The sequence below is a fragment of the Pygoscelis adeliae genome, unplaced genomic scaffold (assembly GCF_000699105.1).
Source record: "Pygoscelis adeliae isolate BGI_AS28 unplaced genomic scaffold, ASM69910v1 Scaffold135, whole genome shotgun sequence".
Classification (NCBI taxonomy): Eukaryota; Metazoa; Chordata; class Aves; order Sphenisciformes; family Spheniscidae; genus Pygoscelis; species Pygoscelis adeliae.
Window position 1 is genome coordinate 2,045,814 of NW_008824908.1, and position 14,721 is coordinate 2,060,534.

The 14,721-nt window shown below is 45.0% G+C and overlaps 1 protein-coding gene across 1 annotated transcript in view; it reads left to right on the plus strand.

The window, feature by feature from the left end:
- SCGN (secretagogin, EF-hand calcium binding protein) overlaps nt 1-14,721 on the plus strand; it is a 21,541-nt gene that overhangs the window by 5,903 nt on the left and 917 nt on the right. Inside the window, exons 5-9 of the mRNA XM_009324941.1 lie at nt 1,685-1,762; nt 11,882-11,937; nt 12,829-12,874; nt 12,993-13,052; nt 13,949-14,017. Of these exons, the coding sequence (XP_009323216.1) occupies nt 1,685-1,762; nt 11,882-11,937; nt 12,829-12,874; nt 12,993-13,052; nt 13,949-14,017 (309 nt within the window). The remainder of the gene's footprint in view (nt 1-1,684; nt 1,763-11,881; nt 11,938-12,828; nt 12,875-12,992; nt 13,053-13,948; nt 14,018-14,721) is intronic.

Below are 14,721 nucleotides of genomic sequence, written 5' to 3' on the forward strand. Positions count from 1 at the left end.
AAAAAGGTGGCAGGATCAATAGCCCAGCTGAAGTGCATCTGCACCAATGCACACAGCATGGGCAACAAACAGGAGGAACTGGAAGCCGTTGTGCAGCTGGAAAACTGATATAGTTGCAATCACGGAGGTGTGGTGGGATGACTCACACAACTGGAGTGCTGCAATGGATGGCTATAAACTTCAGAAGTGATAGACAAGGGAGGAGAGGCAGTGGGGTAGCCCTGTATGTTAGGGAGTGTTTTGACTGTCTAGAGCTTGACAATGGTGATGAAAGGGTTGAGTGTTTATGGATAAGAATCAGGGGGAGGGCCAACAAGGTAGATATCATGGTGGGAGTCTGTTATAGACATTCTAGATTCTAGAATATTCTAGTTCTATATTCTAGAATATAGAACTGCCTCTTCTTCCTAGTTGAGTGGTCTATAACAGACTCCCACCATGATATCTACCTTGTTGGCCCTCCCCCTGATTCTTATCCATAAACACTCAACCCTTTCATCACCATTGTCAAGCTCTAGACAGTCAAAACACTCCCTAACATACAGGGCTACCCCACTGCCTCTCCTCCCTTGTCAATCACTTCTGAAGTTTATAGCCATCCATTGCAGCACTCCAGTTGTGAGAGTTATCCCACCACACTTCCGTGATTGCAACTATATCAGTTTTCCAGCTGCACAACGGCTTCCAGCTCCTCCTGTTTGTTGCCCATGCTGTGTGCATTGGTGTAGATGCACTTCAGCTGGGCTATTGATCCTGCCACCTTTTTTGGGGGAGAAGCCCTAATTCCTACGTGACCGTTCTCAGGAGCTTCCGTGGTTTCTAATACATCAATAACCCTTGTGACTTTGCTGCTGCGTGGATCTCCATCCCCTGCCTCCACTGAGATGGCAGATCGAAGGACCTTGCTAGCACACCATTCCTCAAACATTGGCGTGCCGCCCCCAGGCTTATCTCTAGTGAGCCTGCTTTTATCCCCTTCTCCCAATCAGGGAGGATGCTCTGCTGTTGCCCTTGCTGTCCTGCTTAGCCCTTGCCTCATTGTATGACCCCACTTGTCTCAGGGCCCCCTGAGTACCCAAGGAGCCCCACAAGCATGCCTCAACTTGGCTTTGCACATGTGCCTCTCCCAGCTAAACAGAGCCAAAGCTGTTGTGTTTCATTAATGGGATTTCTTCATAACCTCTTCCCGAGCCTGCAGATTTTTTGAACACTGATTTCTTTTTAAAGCTCAGGCTATTGAGGCAGAAGCCTATTCAGAAACTGGCTGGGAACAGAAGTCCACCCCTGGGCTGCAGACCCTGTGCTGACCTCGGAGTGTGGCTCCAGCCTGAGCCCCACCAGAAACATGAGCATATGCTTAAGTGTTTTGCTGAATGGCAAATATTTTGATTTGAGATCAGTTAGCAAATATTGCAGGACTTATGTTATCTTTTGCTTATTTTGTGGGTTAATTATGACTTATTCCAGTATGCCTGCTCTGGGGAAATTTGGTTATTTTCTAATTTATTTGAAAAAATACGTTTCAACTAAGAATATGTGAACTTTATGTGAAATTGAAGACACTAGTACTAATCAGGAACGTGAAATTAGATTCATGTAACCCTGCTGAATTTGGATCAGATTTCTTACTGTTATTTCTTGAATTTACTCTAAAGAGTAAACTTTGTCTCTTTCCTTACTACAGGATTTCCTGCGAGATCTCTTTTTGCAGCATAACAAGACGGTTGCTGAAGTAAAGCTGGAAGAATACACTGATACCATGGTAAGAAAAGATAGTGTTAATATTGTTTAGCTTATAGTACTGCCTAAAAATCTCCTTCAGGGTCAATGTCTATAGGGCCATAAATGCTGTCTTAAAAGGTGTATCTTCTCCAAGAGTTCCCTGTGGAAAGTTAGCACGTGCTGCTGCTGTTTCTTTGCACTGCACTGGACATCAGCTGTGAACGGCATTTCATCTATTTTTGCTTTGAGTTGAACTGTTTATGAGGAGAAAATAGCTCGACTTTACGCCAAAGCAAACTGAGCCCTAAATCCATTTTAAAAAAGTAGTCGAGGTGCATCCTTCTTCAGGGTACATTCAGCCTCAGCCAGATCTCCAGCTGCTTCCCTCCCTCCCTCCTAGCAAATCCTTTTGCTCCCAAGACACGCAGGTATCTGTCTCTTCTGCTCTGCAAAGCCCAGCAAGCCTTGCTGGCTCCCTGCTGCTTCCCTGAAAGGCTGGGAGGTTGACAGCTTCAATTCTTCCCCTGCCTTATCACTACATGGCTTTTATCCTGCAATGAGCAACATAATATTTGGTGTAAGTTTAGCATCGGTCACCTGGATTTCAGAGCAACTTATTATATCTAACCATCTAAAAACAAGAAAAGGAAAAAAAAAGCTCATTTCTGATGTCATTCTCAATGGTATCATTTGAGTTCCACTAGCAGACATCTACCCTCGGAATTTTCTAAATGATTTTCAGATGGGACTGCCTTGATTCTTGGAACAAAATCTGTGTTTGTACCTGAAGAACAGCTTGGTATGCAAGCAAACAAGGAGCTGCCCACATATTTTGCACTACCATGTTATGTATGCATGATGCATCTGTGCCTAGAAATATGACCCTTTAGAGCAAAGTGAAAAACTGTACCATTATAGAAGAGTGTAGATTTTTTTCATATTTATAGGACAGTGAAGGGAGAGGAATGCAAGCTACGGAAATTATTTTCCAACTGGCAGAGCTTGAAAACAATAAAACCCCCTAAAGTACAGCCAGAACAAAACCCTTCCTCGTAGTGCTTGCAGGTAGCAAATAGCTTTTATGCTGCTCCATTAAGTTTCCATCCCCAGTGGCTAATCTCCGATCACGTGCTGAGGAATAGGTGATCTGAAGCTTGTAGACATTGGGCGGTTCATTTACTTCAACTTCTCTCCCCTTCCAATAATTTCCCAAGAAAGATCTGTGATTTCTGCTGCCCCGATGCAGCTAGATATCAATGCAGCCCCCGGCTGACAGCCAGGAGGTCTGGTTTCTATTCCCATGGTTTTTTATAGATTGGCTTTGTATCTTTGGAGAGGCAGTTTAGTCTCTATGCTACAGGGTAAGATTTGATCTGGGAAAAGGGATGTTTTGTGTATCTGGGGAAATCTATGATCTGAAATGCAAATCTGGCTCGTGAGGACAAAAGTTTGCAAAGCCGCAATGCAAAAAGAATCAGGTTGTTAATGGTTATTAGAAAATGAGGATATGGCAGATGATTTTTTTTTCCTTGTGATTCTTTGCTATAAACTGAAGATCAAGGATGTTTATGAACACACCTGATCCCAAGAGCTAAGGCAGGGTGTGAAATTACAACAGGTGTAATCTTACCCTGTGACATCCTGTAGTAAAATAGAGGATATGAATTCTGTACGTCACGGCAAAGTATCCACATGGACAGCATCTCTATAGTAGCTGCATGAAGTGATTGCATGGGACCTTATCTGAAGTAGGAGGGCAAAATTACAAGGAGGGAAGAAAGGTTCAGTCTTACATTTGCAGTGCTGGATTAAAAAGAGAGAAGTGACTCAAGGAGCCAAGAGCAAAGGTGTGATGTCAAGGCCCAGGCAATGAGAGCCTTTTGCTTTCTCTCTCTGCTTTCCATGTGGAGTGGGGAGCTGCTGAAGTGCAGAGTCCTGATGGACTGTGCCACCATCACCACTGTCTGGGAAAACAGGGGGATAGTGGCCCTTACATTTCATTCCTGAGGCTTTCACAGACTTTCTGTTGTATTGTTAGCAACCAGCAGCACCAATCCCTTTACTGCAGAGTGGAAATACTTATATTTCTCTCTCCCGTTACTTTGCTCCCACCCTTTTCTCCGTTTAGAGCACAAGGTCTTCGGGACAAGGACCTGTTTCTGCTGCACACAGCTATAGGGTCTCTCAAGGTGGATCATCTATCCTACTCAGGGCTTTCAAGTGCCACTGTAATAACATTCATTTGAAATAAGCTGTGTCCCAGGGAGCTGTCTCCGTAGGACTTTACAGACCTCTGCCCTCTTTTCTCTACATCCACAGCTGGCTGCACACATCTTAAGCAGCTACTGATATACTGAATGGGTCCTAGAGCCAGCTGGAGATAGGCATATAAAGGGGAAAAGATAGAAACTATCATTTTAAAGAAGCTAGCCCAGGCATGAGAAAAAAAAGAAAAAAAGCAATTTATGATTCTGTGCTGGGTATTTGCAGCTTTAGCTTGTGAGAGGTGCGAGCAGATATCATACCGACCAGGGCATGCTAAAAACTTGCCACTTACTTATGCTGCTATGAATGATCTTACGCCACATTAAAAAAAAGCTGGGAAAAGGGAGAAAGTATTTCTTTTGGAAGAGATTTGTTGTCTCCAGAAAGGAACTTCACTTTATCAGGTTGCTTAGAAGCCATTTCTTAAGAGGCTATTCTGTTTCCTTGCGACCTTGACATCCTCTCTTCAGAGAACACTAATATAGGTCAGGGATTTGATGAACAAGTGATGAACCCTTGGAAAGAAAGCAGGTAGTGAACGCATTGGCATTGCACAAGCCTTGTGAGTCTGCTAAATCAAATCTTAAAGAGCACTAAAGCTGCTGGGGAAAGTCACAAAAGAAGAACATTTGAATTCTCAGGACTCTTCATGAGGGAATTAAAGTAGCAACCCTGTGCTGAGGAAGCCCCTTTGCAGGCAGAGTTCTTGTTAGTTTTCGTGCCTACATATATATATATATATGTTTGTATTAATAGTCATTAAGTGTGTATTAATATTTATTTACATGCACCCACTTGCATGAGAAGATACATAGTCATGTGCAGTTCTGAACCCTTGAAAACAGTCTGCGGGTTTGTCATCTTCCCGTGGGCATAGACCAGGAGCTGTTGGCAGGGAGCAGGTGCTCGGAGGCAGAAGCGAAGCCTTGTATTGCTCTGAGCCTCTCTGGGCCATGAGAAGATGCCCCAGGGGTCCTGCAATGTGTGCTCCAGGAGACAGGGTGGGCAATGGAGCTTTTTAAGAGCATGGTGAAAATATTCTGCCTTCCTGAAGTAACACAAGCTGGAGAAATGAAAGCTTGCCCCTTTACTGCTTCATGATGAGAAGGAAGCTGTGGAAGATGACAGCAGTACTAACAACCTTTCCAAATCCCTCCCCACCTCTCCTCAGCCCCCAGAGTCAAGCTACGACTAGGCTTCTGGATCCTGGTGTAGATTCAGCCCATGAACACCCAGCTCACGCGCGCATTTGACAACATTTTGCCATGAGTGACAGCTCCCGTACCTGTGCACACACATAGCTGTGTACTTAAGCAAAATATTGTAAATGAATATGAACCAGATTTGAGACATAGTTTCTGATGAAATTAAGTATTGATCCTTTTTTCTTCTGTAAGAACAAAATTCTCACTCAGCTTTTCCATCTTGGCATATGTCATTACCTTATTCATAGAAACACTGATAGTTCATAGCTTCCCAGATAGCAGCATGCTACTTCTAGTTTGTAATCCCAATGTCTGCAAGCCACGTGCAGGGAAAGCTCATTACTGAGGCAAACTTCAGCAAATTAAGTTATATATGCTGCTGAAACAGTCGCACATGCAACACTGACATTCACTTTTTGCATTGCCTTATGTTGATAATGTCAGACCGAGCACAAATATGTCCTTTAATTTGAGCATTATTACATTTTAGCAAAATGTAAAGGATAACGCCCCCCCAGCCAGCATACCATCTTTGCCCACCACAAGCTAAAATTCTAGAGAGGCAATAATGTAAGTGCAGTGACTAACAATTCAACAAGCATTGGTCATGAACTACAGCATTTGAAAGTTAGTGGATGGAGATGGCCGAGGATGAAATCTTAGCCCCAGAGAAGTCAATATAGAAGTCCTCCCAGCTGTAATGATGCCAGGGTTTTGCTGTGCTTATCTGCAAAGGTTGTCCTGGGGACTGAGCTATATAGCCCAAGCACGCGAGCCTGCAGCTGACTAGCTGAGGGCTCCTCGTCTTCTCAGTGCAAAGGGGAACAGGTTGACTTGTCCCTGAAGATGGTCTGTGTCCATGAGTATGCATTGTGGACTACCTTTAGTGTACATTGGGGGGATTTCTGATGCTTTTGTGGCTGCTGCCTGTCCCCTCTGCGAGGACAATTCTAGAGGCTCAACATGGTCACTTCTTCGGCTGTGAAAACCTGTCTGTCTGTCTGTCTGTCTGTGCTCAGTGCCAAAAAAAAAAAGCTCAGTGCCAATGCCAGTGTACTTATGTGGGGAAATAGAAGTCAGAGCACAGAAAATCCAGGTGATTGAGCCCCTTAACACCTTACTGGCCAAGCTAACTTATCTGTGTTAATGAAGTCTCTTATGAACACCAAAGAAATGGTGTAATAATGGAAAGACAAATCTTTGTTGTATTGACAAAAGCCTAAACAGAGTTTGTTAAGTTTGTTAACACACTGAGCAAACTTCCCTAGAAAGCCCTAGAAATATGCTAGGAGTGGAGTATAGCCTAAAAGACTGGCTGCCTAAAGGAGCAGTCTTTGTACATCCCTTCTTCTGGTAGTGGTCCATGCTGGCCTCCCTCCCAGGTGGCTCCGTAAGGATGCCATGACCCCCAAGAGGCTGCATCTCCAGTGATGCACTGACACTTCAGCCATCACATCTCCTAACCCCAGCCACCACTATGGGAACCTCGCCATCCCCAGGGAGCTTCCTCCTGGCTTTGGGTGGGTGCGATTCCTCTCGTTGCTTTGCTGTGTGTGATAAAGAGAGGACCCACACAGCTGATGAACACAACAGAGGGAAATCTGCCTCCCATGTCCCTTCTAGACTTAATCCCAGCAGTGCTGTCACCTCCAGTTTTGCGCCACACTTGCTGTAGCAAAAGCCAGGGGAAGCAGAAAATCCCATTTAAGCTCAAACTTCATTTCTGAAGATCAAAACCAACAGAACTCAGGAGCCTGCAGGCTTTTGAAAACCCCAGCAGATAACGCCTTGGTCTTTTAGGAACCAAAACACTTAGAAATCCTGCACTAAACGACTCGTCTAGATTACACAGGCAATCTGGTTGGGCAGAGCACTGAGCTTTTGTCCTGAGGGTAACTTGCTGGGCACAGGGCCCTCTTGTCGCTCTGCAAAAGCCTTTGTGCCCCCGTCCTTCCCTAAGGAAAGAAGCCATAGTCAGTCCTGCAGCTCAGGCACATGCCTGCCTTTATACACCCTCAATAACTTTTGCACTCACTGGCCAATTTTAGTTGCAGCTGTCAGGTATAGATGCCCCCGATGTATATATTTGTGAGAGTAGGAGGTCAGGCAAGAGCCAACTCTTCCTGTGTCCCACCTGAGGGATAAAACACTTTATTACACACCAGAACCAGAGAAGGTTTAAAAGCAGGCTTTAGTGACTCCACTGATCACAGAACTATTTATTTTGGTTGTTTACGTCTCCCCTTATCTCTGTCATGGAAAATAATTCAGATTTATAATCTTATATTGCTCTTCAAAGCATGCGTGTGTTTGTCATATCCTGGCGTTTCACTGGCCTTCTTTACAACACCAGACTGGGAAAGCAGAGATATTTCCTTTGCTGAATTCAAAGCCAATGGCAGTTTTAATTTTGCACTTAAAAAAACGAGATGTAACAAGGTTTATTTTGCAAACCCAGCTCTTACTTATGCTCTGTCTGCCTCAGAGCGCATGGACTACATTCAGACAAGCAGAACTAAGACTTCCCTGGTGGACTGCCATTAAAATGTCAGTGAATTAATTTGTGCAAACACTTTAAAACACGGGGTAGCTTGACAGTAAAATAAATGCATCATTTTATAAAGCATACTGCTCGATGCAACAAAGCTTTTAGTAAAACTGAGTGCTATTTAAACATGCCAGACCTTATCCTTAACCACATTGAGATGTTTCATATCAGCCTGGCAGCATAAATATAGCTTTCAAGAGTGTAAACTGAAAATCCATCAAGTTTAACATACCAAGATGGTGTGTAAAGGCAAAAGTTTAAATTAGAAACCGTCTCATAATGATTCCAAATATCTACTTCTCCCATGATGTACCCTTAGTCATATGGGGTGGGTACCCTCTGTCATTCTTTGTGTACTTATGTACGCAATTAGCAGATCAGTTCAATGTGTGAAATTGAAAGTTTAATTAATAAACATTTTCCCAGGCTTTTCCTGTGTAATGCAGCCCAAGATTGCCATGTAGTGGGTATGCATGAGCTCCAGTTGTCCAGATAATAGGATTAGGTCTATCTTATTAGCTGTGGTACCTGAACTAATTCAGTGAACACTATTCCATCTTCCCGATAATGTTTTCCATCTTTTATGTGGAAGTCACTAGACAAGAGTTAGCTCAGCCTAGCTCTTCCAGACAGACTTTTCTTTCTGTTGACTGGTATGGCCAATCAAAATATTGCGTATGTTTGAGAATTTTATTCAGGTTACTTGTTGCAGAAAAAGGCGAAACAATTTGAAAACACAAAGATTCTCTCTTGGTATTGTAGAAGCAGAGCTGAGTGAAGGAGGTCAGAGAGGGGAGCTGGTTAGCTGTAAGTAGATATGGTCAACCACTGAAAGTTTAATGTTAAGCTCAAAGATAGGGTGCAAACAAAGCAAATATTGACTGGGTATGTTGCTTTTCATTAAGTGTTCCACTAAGGAAAGTATTATCTCTGCAGTTAAATGTGTTTTAATGGGGTCTGCGCTACTTCTGGAATATTGTAAAGGTTTCAGAAATGGATAGAGTTGAAAACCACCGGCTCAGAAAATTGGTAATGAAGCAGAAAGACTTTCACATCGAAACAATCACCTCTGATCTAGCCTGTTTCATTAAGGGTGCACAAAGCTCTTCAGCATCCTGGCTATTTGCGACTTCTGAAACTGAAAAAATGCTGCACCCACAAAGTAGAGAGGATGCAGGGCAGGTGGGACACTCAAAGTCCCAAGACAAGAACAGCTACGCTAGGGTGCTTATTTATTTCTTCTGCAGAAAAGGAGATGAGACTTGAGATGTTTCACTGAAAAAGAGACTCGTGGCTTATCTCAGACAGGCCTGCGTGAAATGAAAAACGGGCCCCAGGTCTGCCTCTTGGATTGGGAACTGCCAGGTCTGACCTGGTCCCAGAAGCTGCCACCATGGTCAGCATTTATAGGTGTTTATCAGCGAGCTTGTACGGACGTCAGGACCTCGTGGTCATGGAGCTGAACTTCTCTCAAAAGCTCTATGTGTTTGCTTTCCTCAGGCGTCGCAGAGAGAAAAACATATCTGAATCTGAAGTCTAGGCTGAAACACTGGCTTTTAGTCTCAAGAGAGTAATTCTGAGATGCACAGAGAATGGGAGAAAATGAAAAACACTTCCAGGAACGCAGAAAAGTGTAGGAGAATCTGGGTGAGGTTCAAAGAGTGCTAAAGGTGGTAAGTTTTAGTGTGTTTCGGTAAGGACATTGTATCTTTGCGTGAAGGAAAGACTAGCGCAGTGCCTTCAGCCAGAGCTGCCCTGCCCTGGGCAGCAGAGTCCCTGAGAGCTTCACCCCGTGCTTCCCACCAAACGCTGTCCTCTCACACCACGCCAGGCGCGCTGCTTTATGGTGACTTCTTACAGACCATGTGGGTAACTAATGCTCCTCGGTGGCCTAAACGGAGGGATTTAGAGTGACATCTTCAAAAGCACTTAAGTTACTGTAGAGCCTAGGGACTATGGTATTCCCGCCACCCAAATGCTGGCTAAATAGGGGTTGTCTCCATAAGTTTCCTTTACAAAGCATTTTTCAGAGTAATAGAGTAAGCTGGATGTTGCAAAGCCACCTGCGGTGGAGAGTCTGCAAAAGTGAGCCAGTAAGGGTATCTCCCTCTCGCCTCACACAACAAACAAAACCAGGTTAGGCACTGATGTCCCATTTGGAGAGAGGCTTTTAAAATCTTATCTGGGATGATTTATTTCTAGAAGGAGCATCAACCATTTTCTATTGCCTGCAGAATAACTCCTTTATCAGCCAGGAACTGAAAGCTTGGGTTTTTCTCTCTGATGGCAGTGGGAGGCTGTCGTTGCAAGGACATTTCTTTTCTCGGCGGCACCAGTGAAGGCAGCTCCCATTCCCATCCCTGCCTCCAGCCTTGTCCCGTTGTGGCCCCAGCAGAGACCAGGGAAAGGTCCCATACTGCAGTGGGATAACTGAAGGGGCAGAAGGCAGGATGGAAGAAGTTAGACAAGCTGGAGGGACAACTTGGACTGACGCAGCGTGAGAGAAGTCCTCAGGACGGCTCGGCAGCTTTATTCATCTCTCCAGCTCTAGGGTGAAGGAAGATTCAGAGGCCTTTCTTCCGTCGTTCAGTGGCTCTGCACAGAGCGCATGCTCGGCAGAGGCCAGTGAAACAGGAAAGCGGCTTTCCTTGTGCCACTGAACACCTGCACGGCTCTCAGGATGTGATTTTGCCAAAGATCTTAGTATAAGCCTTCAATTGTTCATAGGAGTTTTATACTGTCTTTCAGTGGGAGGAGAAGTGAGCCCATACCGAGTGCTCTTCAAAAATCCTATCCAAACCTTAGTAGTGTAAATCATGCAGAATAATTAATGGAATAAATTCCTGTTGCAGAGTCTTTTCTAAACCCAGTGCAATAAAGGGTTACATAGGCTCACCATGCTCAGTGTAGATGCCTGCCCTCGAGCAAGGGGCAGGCAGGAGGCAGCGCTGACAAAATAGGTGTCGTATTTATGCAAGGGCTCCCTGTGAAATTGCAGCTCTCCAAATAATATCTCTCCTCATGCACGTGTCAGGCTCTGCCCCAGTTTCACTGCTGGGAAGTGCTCAGGACCTGCCGCTGGCTCTCCCCAGAGCTCCCGCATGGTCAGGCTGTGTCATAGAGGATGGTCCTCTCCCTCTAAGCCTCCTGAGATGGGGACTGGTATGGGCCTTCTCCAGCAGGTGTGCAATTAATTACACCAAAGATTTGTAGTGACTTGGTTACTTATAACCATTAAATAAGCAAACGAGATTCATGAAGGTAAGATTAAAGCATATTCCATTACTGAGTATCTGTACAAGATGGCAACCCATCTTAGTAAAATATTAATCTTTCCCCCCTTACAATGTGGGGGGGGAAATACATTTTTTCTAGAACTTTGAGCCATGAGTTATTCAGGTTTGCAACCCATTAAACATCTCCCCCTCTCTCCCTGTAACAGACTCTTATTTGTGCCTTGCAGAGAAACACAGTACCACATACAGTAAATAAATAAATCATATCTGGTGGTGACTCGTTGAAAAGACCGTATTAAGGAAAAGATAATATTAAGGAAAGGCTATCTTTTGTATTCGCACAGATTAACCTCTTGATGTTGGCAGCCTGAATCTCCTTCCCAGTCTTAGCGCTTCCCGATGGCAGGCTTTGAGCCAAGCAAAGCCCATCGGATTTAGCAGCGTAAAACCCCAACTGGAGTGTCTATCAGAAGGCGACATTTGCACCTCAGCCACTCGGTAGCCACAGCAACAGTCAAAGATAAGGATGGAGTCAGGCTGAAAGTGTTTAGAAGTTCCCCCCTTTTTTTGGCATTTTTTTTCAGGGGCCATGGCAAAGCCCCTATTTAGTTTCTTAAGGTGTTTGCTGGAGACCTGTCTTTATCCCTGTGTAAGGTGGGAAGGGAGTGGTGCTGGTATTTGATTGCTTGCGTTGTCGCTGTCAGAAAGCAGGAGGGTTTTGCTATGCTCTTGTGCCACCCTTGCACTTGGTGCTAGCAGAGGATGCCATGCTGCCTGGGGCTTGGGCAAGCACCCCGAGCAAGCAGAGGTGAGGGCACAGGGCAGAGCAAAATGTATATTGGCTTTTTTGTATGTGTGTTCTCCTCATGGCCTATCTATTTTATCTCTGTCTCCTTGATTTTTAGATGAAAATCTTTGACAAAAACAAAGATGGACGGCTGGACCTGAATGACCTGGCAAGGTAGGCTTTAATAATATTGATGGGGTTTTTCAGCTTGCAATGGCAGATCCAGGCAAGGTGATGATCTCCCTCTGAGGACATGCATTTGAATCCTATCTCCTTTCAGATTAAATCAGGTACTCTGATGTAGGTATCCCAGGTCTCTAATGCATGATCCTCATTGCAATAGTTCGAGAACCTAGAGCCCGTGACATTGAGCAATGCCAGGACCTGTTTGTGCATCACCAACATGCTCTGGCATGATCCGTGCTGCCTCTGTGGTGCTCCTCAGGAGGTGATGAAGCAGCCAATGGCACCATTTCTCCAAAAGAAGGATGGCAATCCCCTTCAGCTTTTATCGGTGAAAAAGTTTTTTTTTATCAGAGAAAAGCTTCTAGCAGGGCTGTGAGGGGCTTTAGGAGGGAGGAGGGGAAAGGAGAGGAATTTGGCCAGTCGTGGTGCTCAAGCCAGTATTACTTTGTCCTTTATTTTTACAACCACCAATTCTCCCTCCAACAGAGAGTGATAAATTACTTACCTTTAATGCAGCACCGCATTAAAGTTACGACAGTTACTTTAAAACACATCCAGTTACGAGGAATGATTGTCTGGTAGCTCTCACTTCAGAGGCTGACCACTTCCATTGCGCTGGACCACCAGAAATGTTCTGGGAGAAGCAATGGTGCTAAGAAACATGTTTGCAGTGAGCCAAAGGGCACCCGCCATTCCCCACCAGGCAGGGAGGGAGGCATGTGTTCATGTAACAGCCCGCCATAAATAACCCTGCAGGCGATTTTCTTTTTTAAAGGCCTATAATCTAAAATCTCTTTGCTTTATGAACCAGAAGAGTTCGGAATAGTTTGTGTGCAGATGGTAAAGCGGTAAGATCGTAATTTAAATCTCTCCATTCAGGATTCTGGCACTCCAGGAGAATTTCCTTCTTCAATTTAAAATGGATGTAAGTAGCGCTCTTTTTTGATGCATCGATCCCGTCTCTCTCAGCTAAGATAACCTGGGCCCCAAACTTGAATCTTTTTATTTTTTCTTTTTCATTTGCTTGTCCTCTCCACAAATAGGCTTGCAGCACGGAAGAAAGGAGGAGAGATTTTGAGAAGATCTTTGCACACTACGACGTTGTGAGTGCCAGAGGCCTTTCCCTTGCTGTCTTTAAATGACACAGATTTAACATACGCTGCTCAAACTTCTTCCTCCCAGTGGGTGCTGTGGGGGTCACTCAGGAGCTGCAGCTGTGCCCGAGCCCATGGGCCAGAGAGGCCCAGGCGCCAGGCTGGGGGGTAAGGTGGGGACAGAGGGGAGCGATGCTCAGAGACCTTGTGGCAAAGGACCCATTTTGACTTTCTCCATCGCCATGGCCAGCACTGCTGCGTTAGCAGTATCTCCCTGCAGGAGACACAAGGGATGTAGAGGAGGTGGTGGCTTTAGCTCTTGCGGTCTCTGGCAGTTTGGGACCTGCATCACCACCACCTTGAAAAATAAAACCCCTTCCAGTGCTGAACCCAGCGTTATTTAGGGAGTGTAGCTCAGGACAGACATGACCACCTAACTGCCTGTTAGAAATCAGCAATTCAGTGCCACTGCCCTGACAGTCTCACAACTCCCTCAGGGTGGTGGCCAGCAAGTCTCACAAAATGGTGGGAGATGTTGCTCCCGTTTGAGGGGAAGAGATGGTTTGGGAAAAAGGAAGGGATCTTAGATATTAGATATTAGGAAGAAATTCTTCACCATGAGGGTGGTGAGGCACTGGAACAGGTTGCCCAGAGAAGTTGTGGATGCCCCCTCCCTGGAAGTGTTCAAGGCCAGGTTGGATGGGGCTTTGAGCAACCTGATCTAGTGGAAGGTGTCCCTGCCCATGGCAGGGGGGTTGGAACTAGATGATCTTTAAGGTCCCTCCCAACCCAAACCGTTCTATGATTCTATGATCTTTATGCTATAAAGCTCGGTGACCGGGTGGACCTACTGACCAGTAAACGTTGTTGTGTTTTTGACTTACTGGAGCATTTTGGTCTTTCAGAGTAAAACGGGAGCTCTTGAAGGCCCAGAAGTGGATGGGTTTGTCAAAGACATGATGGAACTGGTCAAGGTAGCTTCATGGCTCTTTCTATTTATTAATACCCTGTATTTCCAAGAAGAAGGTGATTGTTTTGGTAAAGTTATGTAAATAGAGAGGCTACTGAGAAGGTAGAGTCAAATTTCACTTTGATGAGTAGCAGAAATGAATGTCATGGTCTCAGCGTAAACACTGTAGAGCATTTCACCATATCACAGAAATTCTGCCTGACAAATTAATACACCTTCACTCAGCAACTGTATTTAAGTTGGACCTAAGAAAGGTCCATTCTAGCTCGTACTCTGAATTAGGCAGATGTTACAGCATCACAAACTGATTGATGTGGATCCGTCATCAGAAGTTCTTTCTTCTGTTTTCACTGTGAATATGGTCCTCACCAGCATGACCTCATGGTTCATTAGCTCATCACAGGGCTACGCTTGAAATTTACTTGAGCTCTACCTCTAATCAAGAATACCATGCCCGGTGTGTCACCAGTTTCTTACAGACAGCAGAGTCCACCTGCATTGGATTACCTTGAGTTTCCAGATGCAGTCCAAGATATAGTTTTTGATCCAAATATAGTCTGGTCTTTGGCTCCCTCTGAGCCTGAGCTGTTGCATTTCCACGTGATGTGACCCGACACAGGAATGTCTGCGCTCCCATGTCCATTTAGCGGAGAGCCGAGACTGCAGCTGCATGCTGATGGCTGCGTGTGTGTGTACATTATAGCCATG